We start from the raw sequence: 24,800 nt of genomic DNA, 5'->3' as shown, positions 1-24,800 counted from the left end.
CATGGTCCAGCGATGCGGGGGAACGAAGCCCCACTCGTCTTCCCCTCCTCTCTGCAGCACCGGCATTGTCACAGTGGGCGCCCGGCTGTGGCTTCACAGCCAGGCACGCACTGCGCATTCGCGAGCTGCGCTGTGACTGGCCGGACAATCATCTAGGACACAGGTGTCAAACACAAGGCCCGCGGGCCGAATCCGGCCCTCCAGGCCATTTCATGTGGCCCTCGCACTTCTCCTGCAGCTGCAGGAGATCTCCAGCCCTCCTCTGGTCCTCCTCCAGACCCTGTACTTTCTGCTTTCAAGCAATGCATCCATCTTCCCAACAGCAGCATAGGGTAAGGGGGGTGCACTGTGATGTAAGGGAGGGTGGGGGACTCGACTTCTGACGGTGGGGTGGCTCTTGACACCTAATGTAAGGGGAGGGGATGGGCTGGACAGCTAATCTTCCAAATACAAACGGCCCTTTTGAGAGCAATCCTAATGCTGATGCGGCCCACGATGAAATTGAGTTTGACACCCCTGATCTAGGACCTGTGACTTGTCCCAGAAGATTGCCAAGAGGGAAGGGGGAGAGGTGAACTTCTGGCTACGCGGTGCCCCGGGAGGACGTGGAAGCTAGAACTCTCTAAAAAAGAGGGTTTCTGCCCCCCCCCCCCCCCAAAAAAAATGACATGCCAAACGTGGCATGTCAGGGGGTCAACTTCCCTTAAAGCGGAAGTTCCATTTTTGGATGGAACTCTGCTTTAAGTGCTGATGCTTGTTGGCGTCTACCGAATGTTCCTCCCCTACTCAGTTTTAATTCATTATGTAAACTAGTGGCATACACCTGCAGAGACATTGTAGTGATGGCAGCAGAATATCGTTAATTGCTTAAACAGTTATTTTAGGTATCATTTTACGCTCTAGACTTCTGGAAAGTTTTCAGATTGGTACTTGCATGCGGATCCTATTATAATTTAGAATGTACAAACCGCACCATTACTTATCCTACTGTTTGATTGAATCCCATTTTTGCTTTTTGTTTTTTTTACTTTTTGTTTTTACACATATATTGCTTAGATTTTTATTGTTTTCCCATGTCCTTTAAGCTTCAACGACGTCATGAGCAGATGAAAAAGAACCTTGAAGCTCAGCACAAAGAATTGGAAGAAAAGAGACGCCAGTTTGAGGACGAGAAGGTCAACTGGGAGACTCAGCAACGCATACTGGAACAGCAGAACTCTTCAAGGTTAGAAATGCTCGTTACCTTACTGTGTGTGTATGTATATGTGTGTATGTGTGTGTATATGTATGTATATATATATATATATTATATATATATATATATATATATATATATATATATATATATATATATATATATAAAAAATATTGTACCGTGCATCCGGAAAGTATTTATAGTGCTTCACTTTGTCCACATTTTATGTTACAGCCTTGATCCAAAATGGATTAAATTATTTTCCTCTAAATTCTACAAACAATACACCATAATGACAACATGATAGAAGTTTGAAATCTGCAAATTTATTAAATAATAAAAATAACTAAAAAATTACATGTACATCAGTATTCATGGCCTTTGCTCAATCTTTTGTTGATGCACCCTTGACCCCAATTACAGCCTCAAGCCTTTTTGAGTAATAACAGAAACCAAAGAAGAGCACACCGCTCCAGACAAATCTTTAGGTGCAAATGAATAACAGGTGCAGACCCCGGCTCACCACCATCCAATGCGAATAAAATGAAGAAATGGTCGCACTCTGAATATCCAAAATAAACTTGCTTGATGTACCTTTATTGTCACAAGCGTATCAGACAAACACAGGCAGGCAGTTGACGTGTTTCACAAGCGATAGCTTGCTTGTTCACAACAACCACTCTTTTTGAGTGTGATGCTATAAGCTTGGCACACCTATTTTTGGATCATTTCTCCCATGCTTCTTTGCAGGATCTTTCAAGCTCCCCCAAGTTGGATAAGGACTATCGGTGCACAGCCATTTTCAGATCTCTCCAGGGATGTTTGATCGGGTTAAGTCTCTGCTCGGGCTGGGCCACTCAAGGACAAAGCACAAAGTTGTCCCGTAGCCACTCCTTTGTTATCGTGGCTGTGTGTTTACGGACGTTGTCCTGTTGCAAGATGAACCTTCACCCCAGTCTGAGGTCCAGAGCACTCTGGAGCAGGTTTTCATCAAGGATATCTCTGTACATTGCTGCATTCATCTTTCTCTCGATTCTGACTAGTCTCCCAGTTCCTGCTGCTGAAAGACATCTCCACAGCATGATGCTGCCACCACCATGCTTCACTGTAGAGGATGGTGTTGGCCAGGGGAGAAGCGGTGCCTGGTTTCCTCCAGACATGATGCTTGCCTTTCAGGCCAAATAGTTCAATCTTTGTTTCATCACACCACAGAATTTTGTGTCTCATGGTCTGTGAGTGCATTTCGGCAAACTCCAGATGGGCTATCATGTGCCTTTTACTGGCTTCCATCTGGCCACTCTACCATATAGGCCTGATTGGTGGAGTACTGCAGAGATGATTGTTATTCTGGAAGGTTCTCCGCTCTCTACAGAGAAACGCTGGAGCTCTGTCAGAGTGGCCATCGGGTTCTTGCGCACCTCCATGACTAAGGCCGTTCTCCCCCAATAGCTTAGTTTGCCCGTGCCGCCCGCTCTAGGAAGAGTCCTGGTGGTTTTAAACTTCCATTTACGAATGATGGCCACTGTGCTTATTGGGACATTCAGGCTGGGTTCACACTGAAGTCTCGCAGCAGGCGGTCCGGTGCATCTGTGTTCTCTGTTTCAGGGACGAATCGGGGGCAAATTTTTACTTGAATTTTTCTTTTTTTGACAGCTGTGAGCAGAGAACTTCTCTGCACTTGTTACATGAATAATGGAAATGCTGGATTAAGATCGTGTGGGGGGTTGAATCGGGATTGCTGTTTTGTTTTTTTTTTTGTTTTTTTTTGTTTTGTTTTTTTTTTTACCATTAATCATGCAGCTCTACAATGCAACAAAGTTGGCCTGTACCTTTAGCAGGGAAACAGCCCCAAAACATAATGTTTCCACCTCTGTGCTTGTTTGTTGGGATGGTGTTCTTAGGGTCATAGTCAGCATTTTTCTTCCTCCAAAGAGCTCAATTTTGGTCTCATCTGAGCACAGCACTTTCTCCCAATGCTTCTCTGGATCATTTAAATGTTCATTGGCAAACTTCAGATGGGCCTGTACACGTGCCTTCTTGAGGAGGGGGACCTTGTGGGCACTGCAGGATTTTAATCCATGAGGGCGTATTGTGTTACCAATGGTTTGTTTGGTGATTGTGGTCCCAACTGCCTTGAGATCATTCACAAGCTCCTCCCGTGTAGTTCTGGGCTGATCCCTCATTTTTCTCATGATCATCTTTACACCATGAGACAAAATCTTGCATGGAGCTCCAGACCAAGGGCGATTGATGGTTATTTTGTATTTATTTCATTTGCAAATAATGGCTCCAACAGTTGTCTCCTTCTCACCAAGCTTCTTGCTGATGGTCTTGTAGCCTGATGGTTATTCCAGCCTTGTGAAGGTCTACAATCTTGTTCCTGACATCCTTTGGCAGCTCTATGGTTTTGTCCATGATAGGTTTGTATGGAAGAAAGAGATTCTGTCTGTGGACAGGTGTCTTTTATACAAATATTGTGTTGTCAGGAGTACCTTCTTAAATAGACAGGTCTAATCTGTATACCACATGAGCACATACTGTGAGAGCTAGAATTATTGTTGATTGGCAGGAGATCAAATACTTATTTTGCTCACCGAATTGCAACTCAATTTATAACATTTGTATCGTGTTTTTTCTGGATTTTTGGTTGCCATTCTGTCTATTATTTAAAATACACCCCTTGATAAAAATTATAGACCCTTCATTTCTTTGTAAGGCCTGATTCACACCTATGCATTTTTGGTGCTTTTTGCAGATTTGCACTACAGTCCATTTAACATGTTTTTCCATGGAACATGTTTTTTAATGCAAAAAGCACTAAAAATGCAAAGTTGTGAATCAGACCTTATTTTCGGGTCTAGTTCACGGCAGCCTTTTATCCTTTAATCAGTGTTTTTTGCTAGGATAAAATAAAATTGAACTAATCAATTTTCATATGCGCTCATTTAACAGAGTCATTCTTTTCTAAGATATCAAATTTAACCATTCTAACATTTCGAAGAGATTCTGCTGTAATATCTGACAGCACATGTTGAATGTTGTCATAGCAATGTAGCTATAAAAGGGATCAGCATAAGAATTGCAATTGTTTCCATAGCAACAAACTATATAGTTTTCAGAATACAAGTATTTTGTGTCATTTTGAAGGAAAACTTAAATTTTAACCCCTTTTTCCTTAATCTCTGAAATGCCATTTAGAGTCACAATTTTATAAGGGTGTGTTTATTTGCAAACCTCTTCCTATCCTTGGACTCTGAAAAAAAACTACATGCTTTTGTTGGAAGGGGTCCTGCATGGCTCCAAAACTCTTTTGCTGAAATGTGATAACTTTTGAGTTAGACCGTTGGACATTACTTGAAGATTCATGGTATGCTGGCAAATATGTACCTAGATCTGTGAGGTTTCCGGTCTCCAGCTGGCTATTGCTGCAGCACCTTCTATCCATAAGCCCATTCCAGAAACATATGCAATGGGAATATTGATGTTGACTGGCAAAAAAAAAAAAATGGCCAGCCTTTAAGGACCCCTTCCACTGCCAGCAAGCCTCCTTTTTGCTAGTGTCCTAGGAGAATGGAGTACTTTCTACAGTTGCACCAATGCCGATAATAAACATTTGCACAAGCACTTGTTTGGATACTAAAACAGATGTTTTTCTGTGCTGTGCGATTTGGGCTCATACAAAATAAATGGGCTCAAATCGCACTGCAAAGAATCGCATGTGATTTGAATGGGAATGTGGTGCAATTTCTGTCCGAATCACATGCGGTTTCCCACACCACTCCTGTGTGAACCCAGGCTTGTCTTAGTGACTTCAGATCTCATGCGATTCTTTGCAGTGCAATTTGAGCTCATTCATGTTGTATGGGCTCAAATTGTACCTCACTGCATGAAAAAATAGGTAGCAGTAATTGATATTGGTGAGTGCCTGATAAAGTATTGGTACTCGTTCTTAAAATCTGACATTGGTGCATCTCTAGTACTTTCTATTGTGAAAACTATTTTTACTAGCCATTTTCTCTCTTTTGAGATTTGTTTTCTTCAGTTAAGACTTTGTCTACGTGCTGCTGAGCTGGTCTCTTTATGCAGCTGTCCAGATTGACATATCCTCAACAATGACTTTGGAGGCCATACCCAGATCCTGCTGGAAGGGAAATTGAGGACCGTCTGGAATGTGAATTGAAGGCACTGGGCTCTGCTGTGGCACTTTCCAGACCTTTGTGACCTTTGTGTACTGTAAGCCACAGTGCACCCTCTAGGACATAAGGCCTCTAGCACAGCCGCTAGTGCAGTGGTTCTCAACTCCTGTCCTCAGGACCCACTAACAGGCCAGGTTTGCAAGATAACTGAAATACATCACAGGTGATATAATTTGCTGCTCAGTGATTGCAGTATTCTAGTCTGCATCTACCCAAGGTAATACTTAAAATCTGTCTTGTTGGTGGGTCCTGAGAACTGGAGTTGAGAACCACTGTGCTAGTGTAACCTATTCTCTACAGACTCTTTTTTTTTTTTTTTTTTTTTTTTTTTTCTTTTGTTTTTTTTTGTTTTTTTTTTTTGTTTTTTAATCCTTTATTTTTCTTTGAAAGATTACATACATTATTCACATCAATCATTCATATTATTTAATAATACAAAAACATAGAATAAAATGTATGGTTTGTACAAACCCATTCTCTTGTTTCTACCCTCATTCCATACAAGATTGTATTTCTGCTACTAATTCATTACTCCATTTTCTTTATTTCATTCCTCCCTTCCTCCCCTCCCTTCCCTGTACCTTCCCCCCCCCTCCACCACAACAAACCATTCCTATTACCTTTAGTATTTCATTCACCATATTCACAATTGCTACTGACTTCCCCCCTTTCCAATGTTCTTAATTATCTAGTTATATTATCATTAATTTTACAGGCCATCCTTCTGTCCCTCTCTCCCTTCTCCCCTTCCCTGCACACTTCTTTCTCTTTTTCCTTTCTCTCGGCTGTCTCTATCTCCCTTTTCCTCTCTACTCCCCCCCCCCCCTGTCTCTACATCTGAAGCCTCTCTACTATCAATTGGTGCGGGGCCAGATCTACGTCCCCCAGCCATGACTGCCATATCTTATCAAATTTACCCCTATCACTTCTGCGGCTATAAGCCAACCGTTCTCTAGGAAGCAGCGAATTTACGTCCACAATCCATTGCTTCACTGTAGGCACCTTTGGGGCCATCCAATACCTTGCAATGAGTTTTCTGGCAAGGTACATCAGTCTGGTTAACAAAAAGTACTTTCCTCCCGGGAACATTTTTGCATTTATGGCTCCAAGCAAGTATACAGTCGGGTTTAGGGGGATGGGGACCCGCGCCACCCTCGAAATGCACTGGGAGACCTCGTTCCAGTACCTATACAGCTTTGGGCACCTCCAAATTAAATGGATGAAATCCCCTCTGTGTACTCTACACTTAGGGCACAGCGGGGAGTCTCCTCGTCCCCATTTATAAAGCTGTACTGATGTTCTGTAGGCCCTATGAAGAATAAATAGTTGTGATAGCCTTTGGGTTGCGGAAAGCGACACCACCGGAATAGCCTCAAGCGCCATTTCCCACTGTTTTTCTTCTATCTCTCCTATATCCTCTGCCCATTTATTTCGGCATTTTAACAAAGTGTGATCCTGAACCGACCTCAGCAACTCCCTATATATTTTTGATATTAACCCTTTCCTTGTGTCTGCCAAAAAAACCTCACTCAGGAGTGATATTGTTGGTACTGTCTGAGAATGTGTTATTTGTTGTGCCTGTAACGCATGGCGGAGTTGGAGATATTGATAAAAACCTATCGGGTTCAGATGAAATTCCCTACATAGTTGTTCATATGTCTTCAACACCTCTCCCTCGTATAATTGTGGGAAGAACTGAATCCCCTTTTCTTTCCAGTGTGTAAACCCTTGTAGTTCCTGGATCTCGGGATATCTTCTATTGTGCCAGATCGGTGTGAATGGGAGCACGCCTGTTATTTTTAGTGCTTTCCTAACCTCTCCCCATACCCTTTTAAAGAGAGTACTTATAGGTTCTACCCCATTCATACTTGGCAAGTCCATTTCCAAGTGTGATTTCGCTTCTAGCATGGGTTCCGATATGCTCACCAATTTGTATGTAGGGTCCTCATTCCCCTTCCGACCCCACCCTGCCATTTGTTGTAGCTGTGATGCCAAAAAGTACAACTTTGAGTTAGGTATTGCCAGCCCTCCTCTATCCTTTTCATATTGCAATGTTTCCAAACTAATCCTGGGTGCCTTTTTTTTTTTCCATATCAGTTCCCTCATTAGTGTATCAACTCGCTTGAACCACTTTTTTGATATCCACATCGGTGAATTATGAAAGACGTACAATTGCTGTGGTGCCCACACCATTTTTATTAAGTTTGCTCCTCCTATAACTGATAGGGGAAGCCTACACCAGCTATTGCATTTTTCTTTCTGTCTAGAGAGCAATGGCTCCAAGTTCAACCGAAGATACTCGGCCGGATTCGAGGACACCATTACTCCCAGATACTTAAAGCTATTCACTATTGCTATTTGTTCCGCTCCCACTGGTAGTCGGTCCCTTGGCTGGTCTATGGGCATTAGAGTTGATTTTGACCAGTTAATAGTAAAGCCTGAGAAACTGCCATATTCTCCCACTATCTCCATCAATGCCCGCAGAGATGAGGTCATGTCACCTAAATATATAAGTGCATCATCTGCGTACAAAGATATTTTTTCTTCTCTCTGATATCTACGGAACCCCACCACCTCCGTTAAATTCCGGATCATGATAGCTAAAGGCTCTATTGCCAAGGCGAACAGTAATGGAGATAGTGGGCAACCCTGTCTAGTCCCTCTATACAATTCAAATGGAGGCGACAGGTTATTATTAATGCGTATTCTGGCTCTGGGTTTAAAATAAAGTATCTCTACCCATGATACAGACTTGCTTCCCAAACCAAATCTTTTCAGTATTTCCATGAGGTAGGGCCACTCCACACTATCAAACACTTTTGAGGCGTCCAGTGACAGAATGGCCCTACCCCCCGGATTATCCACTGGCATCTGTAGGTTCATGTAGAGTCTCCTTATGTTATCCGATGTAGAGCGGGTAGGTATAAAGCCAGACTGATCACAATGGATCAGCTTGCCAATTACTTGAGATAACCTTTTAGCCAAAACACTGGCAAACAATTTAACATCCGCATTTAATAGCGAAATTGGGCGATATGAATCCAATAGGAGTTTGTCTTTTCCGGGCTTTAAAATTACTGTTATTATTGCCTCTTGCATGCTATCTGGTAAATAACCCACTTCCTCAGCCTCCATTATGGCCTGCAGTAATGATGGTAAAAGGTCCTCCCTATAGTGGGAGTATACCTCTGCCGGGATCCCGTCTGGGCCTGGTGCTTTATGATGTTTTGTCCCCTCCAGGGCTTCTCTTAATTCCGCTAATGTGATTGGACGGTTTAACATTTCCCTGTCCGCCTCCAATAACTGCGGGAGCGGACAGGTTTGTAGAAACTGTACCAAATCAGATGGAATGTAACTAGTTTTACTAGAGTACAAATCCCTGTAAAACTGCTGAAAGCTATTTAAGATGTCTGAGCTAAGGGTCTGCCTCTCCCCAGATTTAGCCCTCACGGCCAAGATATTAGTAGAGTCTCGTTGCTCTCTGGCTATAAGGGCTAAAAGACGGCCAGTGTTTTCCCCTTCTTCATAATAACTTTGTTGCTGAAAGTATCTTCTCTTCTCTGCTGCCGATAACCAAACCGAGTTATATACCACTTGTGCTTCCTTCCAGGATTCTTGATTAGGTTTTGATGGATCTCTTATTAAGGCCTGTTCCCTTTCTTTCAGTTCTTCCCGTACCCTGTTCTCCCATTCCCTGGAACGTGTTTTGATTCCCGCAATTTCTTTAATGAGACATCCCCTCAAGAATGCCTTGAGTGTATCCCATACTACCACGGCACCAGCAGATCCCCTATTAAATTGCAGGAACTCCCGTAGTGCCTCTCTTGTTCTATCTACCTGAGGAAACGGGGTTAACCAGTAGGGGTTCACCTTCCATAATGGGCGCCCCAGCATTCCAGTGGTGTCTAACCGTACCCAAAATGGGGAATGGTCGGATAGTAGGCGTGGCTCATATGCTGAGTCTTCTACTAACTGCAAGAGTGCCTCATTTCCTAAACCCAGGTCAATACGGGAAAAACCATCATGTGTTGCAGAGTAATATGAGTAGCATCTATCCTTTTCATGTCTCTCTCTCCATACATCCCGGAGTCCTATTTCCATAAGCAGGGCAGCAAAAGCCGTCCTGCCGACTGTGTCTCATAGTTCTAGGTGTCAGAGACATTCTATCTTGGGAATTATCTAAAATGTTATTATAGTCGCCCAGTGCTAACACCAGGACATCCGGGTGTAGGGCTATAAATTGTGATAGACACCCAAGTGGAACTGATGAAAATGGTGGGGGTATGTATATAGATGCGATTATACACATTAATCCGTTAATTTTACATAGCATAAAACAAATTTTCCCTCCTTATCCACCCTCTGTTCTATGCATTCAAAGGAGACATCCGAGGAGACCACTATACTAACCCCTTGAGTATGAGGTGTGCATGGAATGGAACTGTGTCGGGTATCTCCTTGAACGCAATAAATGAACAGAGTCTGGGCACAAATGCGTTTCTTGCAAACAGATTATCTGAGGTTTCATTTTATCAAAGTATCTAAACATTGCACTTCTCTTATCTCTGTCCCTCAGCCCTCTCACATTCCATGTCATTAGAAGTAAGCCCTTTTTTTTTCCCCTTTTCCTTACTCATATAGGGAATCGTACCGGTACAAATAATTATAAAACCAAAAACAACAACATAAGCAGAAAGTCAAAATACAATTTATCCTTCTGATTTTTACCTACCCCTTGGGTCCCCTCAATGTGTAATACATATCTATCAGCCTTCCTCCTAGTCCCCCCACCATCAGTGGTAAAGCGTGAAAGACATTTGTGAATAAACTTATATTTGTGGTATTTTCCATTATTTGTTTGTGTTATACCTCTCCCACCCGCCCCTCCCTTACCTCCCTCCCAACTCTTCCCCCTTTCCCACCCCTTACCCTCCTGCCTCACCCACCCTCTTTCCCACCCGCCCCCTATTCTCCCTCCCTGCCCATCTGGGCCTACCCTAGGGGCTATGTTCCTGACCTCCCACTTACTCCCATTCCCCAAACTACACCGGCATACATTGCCCGTGTCATACATTTCGATACCCCCTTACCCCAGGGGTCCCTATTTCGTGCATTCTAATTTTTTGTACTCATAATTTGTCGTGTCGGCTCAGTGTATACTAATGAGTGTATGTCTAACCCTTGCTATTTTATAATCCTATTCCTTCGACCCTATTAGTGCTATTCTTATGTTTTGATTTTTTTATGCTCTTTAAGAAAAATAATTTGTCGTGTCGGCTCAATGTGTTCTAATAAGTGTATTCTAACCTTTACTATTTTATAATCTGTTCCTACATCACTCCCTAGTTCGTATTTTAACTTTATTATTTGCTTGTTTCTTATTTCTTAATATGTTTCTTATTATCTCTATTTACCCTCTCCCTTCCCTCTTCCCTAGTACCTCAAACCAAAAAAAAAAAAAAAAAAAGGGGGGGGGAACCAAAATCTAATTAGTCTCTAGTCTCTCTTCTTCTATATTCCGTGGTGTTCTCTCAATATTCTCCAACCATTCTTCCGCATTTCGAGGGGAATCAAAAAAGCGTGTCCCATTCCTTGTAGTTATTCTCATACGGGCGGGGTACAGTAATGCATAGTCCATCTTTTTTTGCTGTAGCACACGTTTAATCGGCATATATGCCGCCCTGAGTTTTTGCAGGTCCGGAGAAAAGTCCTGGTATAGTGAAATTCTTACCCCCCTATATAGGATCTCTCCCATTTCTCTCGCCTTCCGAAGCAAAGATACTTTATCTCTGAAATTAAACATTTTCATTATTATGGGTCTTGGGTAATCCTTTACCTGACGGGGTTTGAAGGGAATTCGATGAGCACGTTCAATGCCAAAGAAAAGAGAAAAAGATGTAGTCCCAAATGTCTCCTTAATCCATCCCTCCAGAAATTCTATTGGGTCAGATCCCTCGCTCCATTCGGGCATGCCTATTATTCTTATGTTGTTTCTCCGGTTTCTATTTTCTAATTCATCTATTTTAGCTGACTGATTTTTTATGTATTTCTTCATATCAGTTATATCTTGTCTAAGCGGGAATAGCACGTCTTCCACAGAACTTAATCTCTCCTCTAGGGCTGTTGTTTTTCCCTCCGTTTCTTTCAGTCTGCTTCCCATCACTGCCAATTCCTCCCTTATGCTTTTTAGCTGAATATCCAAACCGGAGATTGATTCCTTACATGCGGTTATCGCGTACAGGAGGTTCCTCATAGTTGGTTCTTCCACTCCTCCACTTTGGCCTCCCTCCATATTTGTCTCGGTTATATTAGGTCGCCTTTTAAATTCTGTGTCACCACTTGTAGTATCAAGTTTTCCCGCCCCTTGGCCTTTTGTGGGCGGCACTGCGATTGGGCTTGCTACAGCCGGTATTAACCCGCTGCTTTGGCTTTTCCTAACCGCCGAGGTACCTGTTTGAATTGATTGTTGGGATTTTACTGGTGATAGGGAGGTCCTAGCAAAACGCTCTAACTTTGTTGCTGCCGCTGCTGCAGCTGCTGCTGCGGCTTTCACTTGGTTTGTCTGTTTTTTTGCAGAGCGTGTAACCTGACCTCCTGTTTGCAGTGGCTGATTTTGCAACTGGTGCTGGTTTAATTTTTCCTCTGCTGCCCGCTTCCCAGCCATGCTGTTATATCATGGGGATAAAAAAGTGGGAGGAGGGAGAAGAGAAGAGAGGAGGGAAAAAAAAAAAAAAAAAAACCTTTTCCTTTATTGGTTTTGAGATATAATGTGTATTAAATGCTGTCCCAGTCTGCTGGTTTTACTTGAAAGTGGTACCACAAGGTACCCTCCGCATACCTCTGTTACCACAATATCAGCCCAATAGCACATGGGGCAGTGAGCAGGCACATGGACAACACGGTTCCACTTACAGCTGATGTTATAATAAACGGCTTGCATCCACCGTTCCACTGGTTCTATTTATGTTGTAAAAAAAAAAAAGGCGCCTCACACACCAGCTCCCCGTCCGTCTCCCACTTCGGACTGGGTCTGCTATTTCCTCTATTTCAGGTACTGTCTCTTTAAGACCACTAAATATTGAGGCAACCAGATCTATTTAACCAGGATTTCACATTGCAAGCTCAGTTAAGTTTCATCAATCAAAACCAGGAATAAAAGTCATTTGTAGCAAATATGGTGTATGAGGGGAAAAAAAAGTAAAGTTTTCACCTATGTCTGGCGTCTTAATCACTCTCCAGTTTCACAGCGTTACCTTGCTAGTTTTGTTAGCTTGCTTCGTTCACTGCTTCTGCTGTTACTGTGTTTGGCCTGCTCATTGGCTACTGACAGCCAGGGGGGGGGGCCCTCTCACGCCACCCCTATGGCTCCGTCCGTCCTGGCTCTCTCACCGCCACAGACGCTGAAACCACCGCTGTTGAAGCTGCTGTGACCGCTACCAAAGCGTCCGAAGCGTCTCCTCGTTTGGCCGCTGGCTAGCTGGTAGGGTCTCTCACACCCCTCCTCTGCTCCATCCACCGAGCCTGCGCCGGGATCAGGTGCGCTCAGTAGCTCTGCAGTTTAGCCGGGCTCCGCTGCTTACGTCTGCCGCCGACAGACCGGTAATCTCCTCAGCCTGTAGTTTAGCTAGTCAGAGCGGGGGGAGAGGAGATCTCGCACACCCTCTCACTCCCGCATCCGGTCACCCTACAGACTCTTTAATTAGTAGGCTGTGTGGGCTGAGCATCCGGAGAACCCATGTTTATTTGAGCAGTTGGACGCCTCTTTGTTTTTAGAGAAGATTCAATTTAATGATTAACTCCTCTCGACCGGAACTGTTGGTGTTGGTACATTTAGTTAGATCAGTGCATGCAGCCAATTGGCTGCAGTGCTGATTAGTGTATTCTGACAGCGAAGAAGTTCCATACAATAGCACAGAGAGTGTGTTCCTAGCCACCTTGAATGAGGCAGTCCGTTTTTAGTATTTTTTTCTTTTCCAGTCAGCTGGCAGACAAAAACTGAAAAGCCTAGTTTAAGAGTACTTGCCTATGCCAGCCGAATAAACCTCAAGCTGGGAAGGTTTTTTGTAGATGCCTGGCTAGAAAGTATTGGATGCCTGGGTAAGAGATGTAATTTCTAGGGGCTACAAGCTAAAGTTCAGCTCACTGTCCTCTCTTCCTGCTTCATGTTGATCAACTGTCTGTGTCTCCCCACAGACTAGCAAATCTCAGTACTGCTCTTGCAGATTATTTGAACATCTGTGGACATCACCATACTTGCATGGATCAGTCTTTTTAGCATATCACTACCTCCATTTTGCAGTGGAGGCTCAGCACTATCAGTTTGTAGCCTTACTATTTGGTTTATCTTCTGCACCCCCAAGTAATTACCAAGGTTTTGACACCTGTGTTTGCCCTTGCTATGCTCCCAGGGCATTCCCATCCAGGAATATCTGGACAACCTATTGAGGGAACAGTCAGTTCAAATTACGACTGACAATGTGAAGCAAACATTCTGGACCTCAAATAGGTTGGGTTTGAATCATGCACTTTCCAAAGTCAATGCAACACATTACTTGGAGTATCTGGGTCCCATCTTTGACAAAGCTCAAACCAAAGTTTGTGTTTCGTTTTATGTTTTTTGTTCCAGAAGAAAAACCTCTAATTCTCTGCGCCCAGATTCAAATGCTACAGTCTGAGCATCAACACAATCCTCTTTTGCTTGCCTCGGATGTTGGCCTCTTTCCAGGCAGTAGAGTTTGGCAAGTTTAACTTGCGACCCCCTACAACTCAATAGCCTATCATCAAGCGATAAATAGGTTTAGTCTCTAGACAAATCCATTCTCCCGGCACCAAGAACCAGGCCATCTGTGGCCTAGTAGGCTCAAAATTCTGCTCTGGAGTTGAGAAGATACTTCTTCCAAAATACTTGAAAGATTTACAACTGATCATTACAATGATGCCAGGCTAGGAAGGCAGCCTAGACGTCTTGTCTGTGCAGGGTACATGGCTACCCGAGTAATACAGACTCAGATTATCATTTTGGAGCTTTAAGCGATTTGGTTGTCCCTACCACATTAACACACCCCCCCCCCCCAACTGGAGGGTCATCCAATCCAGATTCAGCCTGACAGTGATATAGCAGTAGTATACATGGTCCCCACACTGAAAGTATACATAACAGCAAAGGGGGTCCCCTAGTGGTGGACTTTTCAGGCACATGTAGCAATCATAAAAGAGGTATACTTGGTACAAATATAATTTATTGAATTAACATAATAAAATATGGCAACAACTGTAACATCTATTGTTAGGAATGTAAATCCATCAGTATTATGATCGTGTATATACAGAGTTTTGAAGCAGTACTTTTTCACCCGACGCGTTTCGGAGTATATTAAACGTCTTCCTCAGGGGTAGTGTACGCTTTAAATGGTTCTGTGTTAAAGAAGATATATTGAAAAGATAATCAATATCTGAGTATCCATCAATAAAGCATTTCATAATGTCATTTTCATATCTGATACACTTACATTAAACACTGTATTGGCTGATTTGACATTCCATAAAATTTGTGATTATAAACGACAGTGACAAAGTCTGTCTGCCCAGTATGCTCTTGATTTCAATATGAACAAACATCTATGTGCTGGAGATGATGTAAACAGGTAGAAGTGGATTTTTTTACTCCACCAAGAGTATATATATGTTCTCTTCAAAAAGAAAAAAAAAAAGCCCAAAAAATATGGGCGTAAACTAAATGCTTGAGGCTCCACTGAGGCCGAGAGGCAAGAAATGTGATAACATAAATATATAGTAGGAGGTCCTATTTTAATATAGTAAGAAAGTTGGTTTGCAAAATTAAGTTCATACCTGAAGGTGGCTCAAAAGTTGATGTTCATAGGTGTATCTATTAATATCTAGAGAGGTAGTAGATAAGATAGAGTATTCAGTTAGTTGTCTATTTAGATTGCAAGTATTATTTTAAAATTATTGTGTCCTTGCGCTAAAGGGTTGCTTAAAAAGAAATAATATAGATACTATATTAGGTGGCCAGATGGGACTAGATTTGCTTGACAGAGACATACCTGTCACATGTACAGTATATATAGTGAGGCTTGGTCTAAAGTATAGTAGTCATATAGTTAATCCTTTATGGGGTTAATCTAACAAGTTGACTGGGAGTCAACAAGGAGGTCCCAGACAGAGCCAAATATAGATGTAATTAGCAGATTTAGGGTAGAGATTGCATAGCCAATAAGTAATGATTGTTCATTTATAAAAATGCAGGTTCAAGGATTATTTTCTACAAGTGCTACATGAATAAAGAAGTATACAGGAATTATTATGATTGTAGAGCCTCCAAATAGAACTAATTAGTTTTTTAGTTAGGAGTTGATTTTAATGCGTAGGGTGTTTTAAAAGCATATAACTATCAACTCCTAACTAAAAAACTCATTATTTCTATTTGAAGGCCCTTTGCTGTTATGTTTAACCCCTTCCCGCCGACCGTACGCAGATATGCGTACTCGGCTTTCCGGGGTCATACCGGGATGATGCCCGCAGCTGCAGGCATCATCCCGGTACCGTTGTTTACAGCGGGCGATCGGCTACCCGTGTATAACAACCGATGCAGCTAAAAGCCGCTCGGATGTTATATCGGAGGAGCGGGAGGGGACATCCCCCCCCCTCCCGCCGCTGTTACCGGGCCTCCCGTGCAATCGGGAGGCCCGGTGTCCATTTGGGAATCTTCGGCGGCTGGGGGCGGGCTGGATCGAAGCTGTGAGCGGCTTCGTTCCAGCCTTCTTGTTGTAAACGCGGAAGCGACGTCATGACGTCACTTCCCGTTTACTCGGCTGCCAATGGCGTCGTATTTAAAAAAGTACACAGTATTCAGAATCGCCGTTTTCGGTGATCTGAATACTTTGAAGTGTAAAGGAGGGATGGGGGGTCTTTTAGACCCCTGATCCCTCCATAAAGAGTACCTGTCACCACCTATTACTGTCACAAGGGATGTTTACATTCCTTGTGACAGCAATAAAAGTAAAAAAAAAAAAAAAAAAAAAAAAATTTTTTAAACACAATTTATAAAGTAAAAAAATAAATAAAATAAATAAATAATAAAAAAATTTTTTTAAAGTGCCTCTGTCCCCGCAAGCTCGCGCAGGGAAGAAAACGCATACGGAAGTCGCGCCCGCATATGTAAACGGTGTTCAAGCCACACATGTGAGGTATCGCCGCGATCGTCAGAGCGAGAGCAATAATTCTAGCCCTAGACCTCCTCTGTAGCTCAAACCTGGTAACCGTAAAAAAATTTTAAAGCGTCGCCTATGGAAATTCATAGGTACCGTAGTTTGTCGCCATTCCACGAGTGCGTGCAATTATAAAGGGTGACATGTTTGGTATCTATTTACTCGGCGTAACATCATCTTTTACATTATACAAAAAAATTGGGGTAACTTTACTGTTTGGATTTTTTTTAAATTCATGAAAGTGTCCCTTTTCCAAAAATTTGCGTTTAAAACACCGCTGCACAAATACCGTGTGATAAAAAATATTGCAACAATCGCCATTTTATTCTCTAGATTCTCTGCTAAAAAAATATATATAATGTTTGGGAACTCTAAGTAATTTTCTAGCAAAAAATACGGATTTTAACTTGTAAACACCAAATTTCAAAAATAGGCTTAGTCATGAAAGGGATAAACAATTTTGGATGTGGCACACATTCACAGTCCTGCTGACTGGGGTCAGGACCCCTGTCCCAAGTAGGGGGATACTGGATGATGACCTCCTAGCATTTAAGTTCAACAACAAACTGGAAAGGCTTGTCTCCAGATGCAGAGATCCTCTGCAGGAAGCAGTGGATGCTCTGGAAGCTCCATGGGATCAGTACAGCTTGATCTACACCTTTCTTCCTCTGAAACGCCTTCCTTGTCTACTCTGCAGAATCAAGATAAAGCGCATTGCAGTAATGCTTATAGATTCAAACTTGCCCAGATGGATAGGGAACTCAACTTGGTCAGATTGCTAGCAGATATCCCGTGGGCCCTACTGGATCAGCCTGATTTTCTATCCCAACATCTTTTACTTTACCAGGCACTAAATTTGTATGAATGGCTGGTTGACATCCAGGTCTTGAGAGACGGGGCCCTCTCTGGGTAATTCCCACACTGTTAAAAGCTTGAAAATCTACCTCAAGGTAGACCACAAGGTCTACCATCACACATGGAAGGCATATTTTGCAAGGTGCAGGGAAAGAAAGTTTCACTCCAGGAAACACTCTTGTGATTAAGAATCCCGATCTTTCTGTAGACAGTCCAAACAAAATATACACACACTGCTCAGGCAAATTGTAATAGGCTGGCTGCTGCAGGTGCTTGCCACTGACAATAGCAGATACACGAAAGAAGAAAATAGCCACACACCACAGCAAAATAGAAGCCTTTCAACCTCTTTACTGTCACCGTGCCAGACAAGTATCACAGGAACGTTTGTTGACGTGTTTCACACAAACTATTCGTGCTTGTTCACATGGGTCACGGTGACAATAAAGACGTTGAAAGGCACCTATTTTGCTGTTGAGTGCGTCTTTCTTCTTGTATCTTTCTGCAGACAGGCCAGGGATAACATTTGGCATGGAGTATTAAGGGGCAAATCTCGGCCCTTGCCTTTTTCAAAGACGGCAACCTTCCTATTTGATCTTTTGTTTAGGTCGTCTCTTGTGCAACCACCTGTGACTCCTTGTGTTCTTAATCTCATTCTGTCTATACTTCATATATCACCTTTTGAACCAGTCAGGGATTTTCCCCTTGCCATTATAATGTGTAAGGCTGCATTTCTTGCTCATTTCTTGCTGCCATCATATCCAGTGTACTTGACCTGGCAACCTTGTCCTTTAAAGTACCATTGCCGATCTTATGTAAAGACCAGGTAGTGCTGCGGTCCAGAGCTTTGTTCCTTCCTAATGTGGTTTTGGCCTTTCACCTCAACTGGGACATTGTTCTTTCCTGTGGAAACAGAAGAAAATGTCCTTTTACTGCCTGGATGTTTGGACTATTCGGGTTTACCACTGCTACTGCTTCCGTTAGAAACACCGGCATGTCTTGTCATTTCTGATTGTTCCCAACCGTTTCTCAGTGGCTCAGAAAGATCATTGTTCAAACTTGGTCTTTAAAGTGGTTGTAAAAGGCACAATGTTTTTTACCTTCATGCAGTCAATGCATGAAGGTATAAAACCTTCTGTGAGCAGCAGCCCCCCTAATACCTACCTGAGCCCTTTCTCAGTCCAGCGATGTCCACGAGAGCCTTGTCTCTCCGGGTACTCGCACTTCTGATTGGCTTTTTTCTGCAACAGGAGTCATTGTACTGTCGATTACAGCCTGTGAGCCAATCCAGAGATGGGGGGGGGGGGCACACCTCTGTGTGTATAGAGACACACACAGCTACGAGTCGTAGTGCCTGCTTTTGGGAGCAGCCGGCGGGAGGGAGGAGCCAGGAGCACCAGCGTGGGACCCGAGAAGGAGGATCCGGGCTGCTCTCTGCAAAACCATTGCAGAGAGCAGGTAAGTATAACATGTTTGTTATTTTTAGGGGGGGGGAGAGGCTTTTATATCACTTTAGGTATCAAGTTCCTCACTTTCTGTTAAAGCTCACTGTACTAGATCTGTAAATGCCTATTGGGGTTTTCTGCATCAGGCAACAGTTTCCCTGATTTGCAAGGTTCTCGCCTAGTCTTCTGTTTGCATGTTCTCTAAGTTTTAGCAGGTTTATGTCCCGAAATGAGCGGGAAAGGAAAAAAATGTTAATGCAAATAATTCTAGTTTCACTGTGCGTCTCAAACAACAACTGGATGTGGAGGACGCTCATATCTTTGCTTAGCATATGCTTAAAAGAAGTCTGTCTGTGTAAAAAAAAAAAAAAAAAAAAAAAAAGTGTCACAAGCCATTGCTAAGCAGTCAGAGGTCACCTTATGTCTGACAGTTGCAAGTCTGCTTTACCCCACCACTCTCAATTTACTAAGTGTACAGTTGACAGGCAGCGCCTGTCAGACTTCATATGACCTCTGGCCCTAGTTCTAATTGGAATCCTTCCCCAGCTAAGGCTTCAACGTGACAGTAAGGGGTCTTTCACACGAGTGGTTGATTGCTTTTCAGTGTGCGTTATTGCAGTGGCTGGCAGGCATTCAGCTGGCAATACTTCCTTCTTCTAATACTTTAGGTATTTTTTATGCATATGCTGTTTTGCAACTGCAAGCCAAACCCTGGCAGCAGGACCTCTTGCACTTAATTGGGTCACATTTGGCAGTAATGTCCGCTAAATGTAAATGGGGGTATAATTGTTGCTGTGGCATGTGTACAACCCTGGATGGCTGCATGTTATCTTTTAGGCGGGGTGGCCAAGGGGCAGTAAAACTGCAGCTCAACCTGTTTTTACCACAAGCCACCCCCCTACTTACCCCCCCCCCCAGCCACTTGTCTGAGGCCTAAAACCAATAAGGGTAGGTACAACTTTTCTTAAGAAACCCTTCGGCATAATCATTGATGGAATTTTCAAATTCCCACATAAATCAAGTTGTGACTAGTTCTCCTGGAGTATTATTATGTTTGTTATATTTTAGAATATATTCTTAATTTTCTTCTTTTTTTTTTTTTTTTTTTATAGGACTTTGGAGAAAAACAAGAAGAAAGGGAAGATCTTTTAAAACAATTCTCCACCACTATACCTTTTACCAGTTGCCAACTTGCCAGCCCAGACATCAGTGTTTGTTGGAACCATTCAGCCACTTTTGAAACCAGATGCATCCATTAATGTTGGATTTAATGGCATGACCTTTATTTTTTCTTATTATTCTCAATGGATATTAAGATGCCTTGAATCGTTTAAGGTTTTTGCATACCTGGAGAACTAGACGCTGCAATGCTCCCTTCCCCCTTCTCTGTTTCTCTTTTTAACTGATGTCTCCATTTTAAAATCAAGAAAATAAAAGCATTTTACGGTTGTATATCTGGGGGCTGGTAGCAGAATATTCCACAATACAAGGACTCTGGCTTACAATGAAGATAAAATGCCATACTTTTATTGCATTTGCTAACTTGCGCACATGTAATACAAAAACTTCCATGCATACAGTTTCTTGTAATTTTGACTTTTCCCTATTTTGACACTTCCATTGTTTAAAGTACATATGGGAATTATAAGCTTACAGTGCACAGATGGCTTTTTTATTTTCTCTCAATTGTTTCATGACCAATCTCTTATGTTTGGGCAATATCTAAAATATATGCTCCATTTATTACATTCTTTAACCAGGAGAGTCTAATTACTGCTTCCTTTTATAATGACATTTACCTTAGATATTTTCCAACTATTGGTCCTACTAAATTAATCTACATATTATTTCTTTGCTGTAGGAACCAATGAGTAAAACTTTTTTTTATTTTCTGTTTTTTTGTTTTTGTTTTTTTTTCTGCATCTTTACATACTTCCCTAAGTTTTGTGATAATGCAGCAGGAATGGTGCATTTATAGGTCATTTCTAGATAAAATTAACAAACATTCTGTTTCCTCCTTATTGTGCAGTCTATTTTATGTTTTGCTAGAAATGGGAATCGTGACCTCACAAGAAGAGGAACATCACAATTTTGCATTTAGTTGTATTCATATACTGCATTTCTGTATTTTTTTTTTTTTTTTTTTGTTTGTATTGTACAAAGTCACATAATAAACAATGTTGTGATGTAATACAGCAAGTATGGTTTCTTACCTTATTTATTCAAAATTCTTATTACCATGGTCATAGTAACATATGTGCAGTTACGCGCAAAAGGAAACTAAAATGCTTTTGAGTAAATTTTAATTCCTCTATTTCGTTAATTTTAAACCTTTTTTTAAGCTGGCCACCATAACTGCAATTGTAAATCAAGGACACATTAAAAACCTTTACAGCTCATCACTTTGGAACTGACCCTAAAATTATTCTCCTGTCCATGTGTGATGATACCGAAAATGTGTTGCATATTATATATATATATATATATATATATGTGTGTGTATGTATAATATTCCATAAGCATACTTGCACTATAGTGAAAGTGTGATATTTGTGCATTGAAGTGTGTTGAGAGCCCATTCAAAATGAATTTGCTTAGCCAAGTGCCCCATGGATATTGTGTTTTTTCATTATTTTTTAAGGAACTTTTTATTTATTTTTTACTTCGCTGCTTTCCATCCAATATTTATCTTCTGTTGTACTGTGCATTATCAATGAGCCAAGTAAGGCCGACGACCACTAGGAGGCAGCGTGGGTGGCTGCCAAGCTTCTCCAGGCAGGGTTCCTAGCGAAATATACCTGGGGACAACACAATGGATATTACCACCATTTAAATTATGACAAAAGGGAATTTGCCCTACTATATAAGAGCTTACTTTTTTGCTTTTTTTTATTTTTTATTCCGTGTGTGAATTCAATTAAATATGGCAAAAGTCTTCCCAATACTTGCACAGCAGACAAGATTGCCTTTACGTTTTTTTGCAACCACATTGCTCGATTTCCCCATCAACACAGCTACTGTTGATGGGGGCGAATCCCTCCCTAGAGCTATTGTGTTCTCCCAGCAGGGGGGGTGCAGGAAGCCGTCCCTGCTGGGAGAACTCAGTGATTATTGCTAGTGACTATATAGCCTCTGGCTATAAATCAGTCATTCTGGTTGTATCCAAGCTGATCAATGGGGCAACTTGGGTACAATCAGCTTGCCCATAGATGGTTTGAATCTTGGCCGGTTCCTGCTGAGATTCAAATCTTCTATGGCCGGCTTAAGCAGTTTGGTAAGTGTGAAGAGGGCATAAGTCACTGTGAACGTGTTTCTTTCATCTTAGGCAGTCCATCCATTATCCCTTTTTTTTTTTTTTTTTTTTTTTTTTTTTTTTTTAAAACCTGTGGGTTGAACAAAAGAGAAATTATCCGATTCCCCCATCCACACATTCGAGGTAGATAGGGAAATCACTCCAGCAGTGCTATTTTGTTCTGACAGCAGGGAGCCTTCCCATCGTTGGCACACACTGATCAGTGTTGCCTGCTATGACCAGTGGCACTCATTGTTCAGAAAACCCACAACAGGGTGGTTGTGCAGAAGTCGAGCCATAGATAGACTTCTGTACAACCAGGATGCCCACACATGGATCAAAATTTAGCCAGTTAATGCTGAACCAGCTGGATTTCAATCCATGCATAACCAGCAGACTAAACAATATATAAAACAGTGTAGCGCTGGACTAATGAGGATACGCATATAATAATATATGCGAAAGAGCCGAGACCCATATGTTTGTGAGTAAATGTGAAAAAAACATATACCACCTAATCTGATACAATTACGTATCTATATGTGTGTATTGTGACACTAAAAATTAAATCAAGTGCACCTATATATATCTAAAACGAAAATTAATATGCAAATACAAATATAATGAACTTAAAATAAATCATGTAAATCAAACGTGACAATAAAAATTGGAATTACATCAACTTGTGGTAAGGAACTTTGTTCACTTATATATTATTAGTTGGTCCTTTGTGCTTGGTGATCACAATGGAAGTGAAAAATTAAGGTGAATAATTAAAATAAAAGTCCCAATAAATAATGAGCAAAAAGTCCCAAATCGTGATAACACTCCAACACAAATTCCGGTTCAATATTCCACCGCAGCTGTTGCCCACCACCAAAGGAAGAGTTGGAGGCTTACCGGACAGCCTGCGACCACCCTTATTCAGGGGGGTCAAAACAGGCTCTGTAGGGATGTAGAAATCCAGATGGTGTCCTCGCCCATGCTTTTCAGATGTTCTCCAGGTGTTCCTATGGCAAGCCAAGGGGGGCTTCCAGACAGGGTGTAGCAAGGATTTGCCCACCGGATGCAATAGGGATTGAATCAAAAATGCCCCAAAAAGAAAAAGAGAGAACTCCGATAGTGTAGGACAATCTGACTAATTTATTTTAAAAAGCATAGAAACAAATAAAACTTCTGACAGGGAGAAATGAAACAAAAAAACTCCACCGCCGTTTAAAATCCAATCGCGCATGCGCGATGCGTGCTCGCGTTGTGACCCTACGGCCGTTTCGTCACAACTGACGTCATCAGGGGTACGTGGCCACGCTCGCGCATGCGCTTTAAATACACAAGCGCCGTAGCGCCATAACTCTTTCATTGGCTGAGGGGGAACGGGGGCGGATAGTGATACTTTATTGTTAGTCATTCCAACCCAATGAAAACCACCCATACACCCTTCCTTGATATAAACATGGGAAAATATGTATATAGAACAAAGTCATGCACCGTACACCACCATCTAGTGGCTAAAAAAGGGAAGTGCACGACACACTTCAGATTACTTATAGTGTGTAGAAACATAAACCAGCTTCCACAGCAAGTGTGTATTGCACACTGCCATCTGGTGGCGGAATGGAGATAATTCACCATAAAAAGCACATAGTAAAGTGCATACAATTAGGGTGCAAAGAAACCAAAATAGATGTGGGTGGACTTAAGCTCCCCATCAGCCATATGTCCAATAAAAGATATATAGACATATTTCCAATATACTATAAACATCATAATGTGTGTATCAAAAAATGGACGCTTAATAGTCCAAATATGTCTAAAATCGCAAGATGGGTAAATGTATATTGATAAAAATACAAATAAAAATGCATGTCAGTAAAAAAGAAGGAGGGGATCATCTGTATGAAGTTTTAATTACTGTTAATCTAAAGAGGGGAGAATCATCAGCAAAGAAATTTCTTTCAACTATTATTGATGTAACAGTTGATATCCCACTCTATGTTCAACCCATTCGGGGCATGGGAGTTCAATCTGTAGATCCAGTTAGTTTCGGATCTAGAGATTGTTCTTTTTCTATTGCTACCCCGCCAGTGGGGAACATACTTCCCAATGCCGATGAACACAGTTCCCTTAGGGTTCCTATCGTGTACTGCATCATAGTGCCTAGAGACACTGTGTTTATCGAAGCCCTGTTTGATGTTTTTGATATGTTCCGCCAACCTCACATTCAGTTTCCTAATGGTACGGCCAACATACTCCAACCCACATGGACACCTCAGTAGATATACTACGCATTTAGTTGTACATGTGATAAGCGATTTGATGGAGTGTGTGGCACCAGTACCACTGGAGGTGAATTCTGTTATTCTCCTATCTCGTAATGTGTTGATGCTGCAAACATTACATGTCCTACAGGGGGAGAATCCTTTTAAGTCCCCAAAAAAAGTAGGGCGTTTGGGTGGGACAGGGATATTTGGTGCCAACAGATGTCTAAAGCTGGTGGCCCCCCTAAATAAAATTTGCGGTTTTTCAGACAAAAGGGGTCCCAAGATTCGGTCGTTTTTATTAACGGACCAATGTTTTCTAATGATTCTT

General features: G+C 42.0%; 1 protein-coding gene across 1 annotated transcript in view; it reads left to right on the top strand.

Annotated features, from left to right (window-relative positions):
• SEPTIN7 (septin 7) overlaps positions 1-22,278 on the top strand; it is a gene marked incomplete in the record, with an annotated part of 203,744 nt that extends 181,466 nt beyond the window's left edge. Inside the window, 2 exon segments of the mRNA XM_073630520.1 lie at positions 1,086-1,225; positions 20,032-22,278. Of these exon segments, the coding sequence (XP_073486621.1) occupies positions 1,086-1,225; positions 20,032-20,071 (180 nt within the window).
• Between the last annotated feature and the right edge of the window lie 2,522 nt (positions 22,279-24,800).

This window comes from Aquarana catesbeiana, linkage group LG05, assembly GCF_042186555.1.
Source record: "Aquarana catesbeiana isolate 2022-GZ linkage group LG05, ASM4218655v1, whole genome shotgun sequence".
NCBI lineage: Eukaryota > Metazoa > Chordata > Amphibia > Anura > Ranidae > Aquarana > Aquarana catesbeiana.
This window is presented reverse-complemented; position numbering and strand designations above follow the sequence as displayed.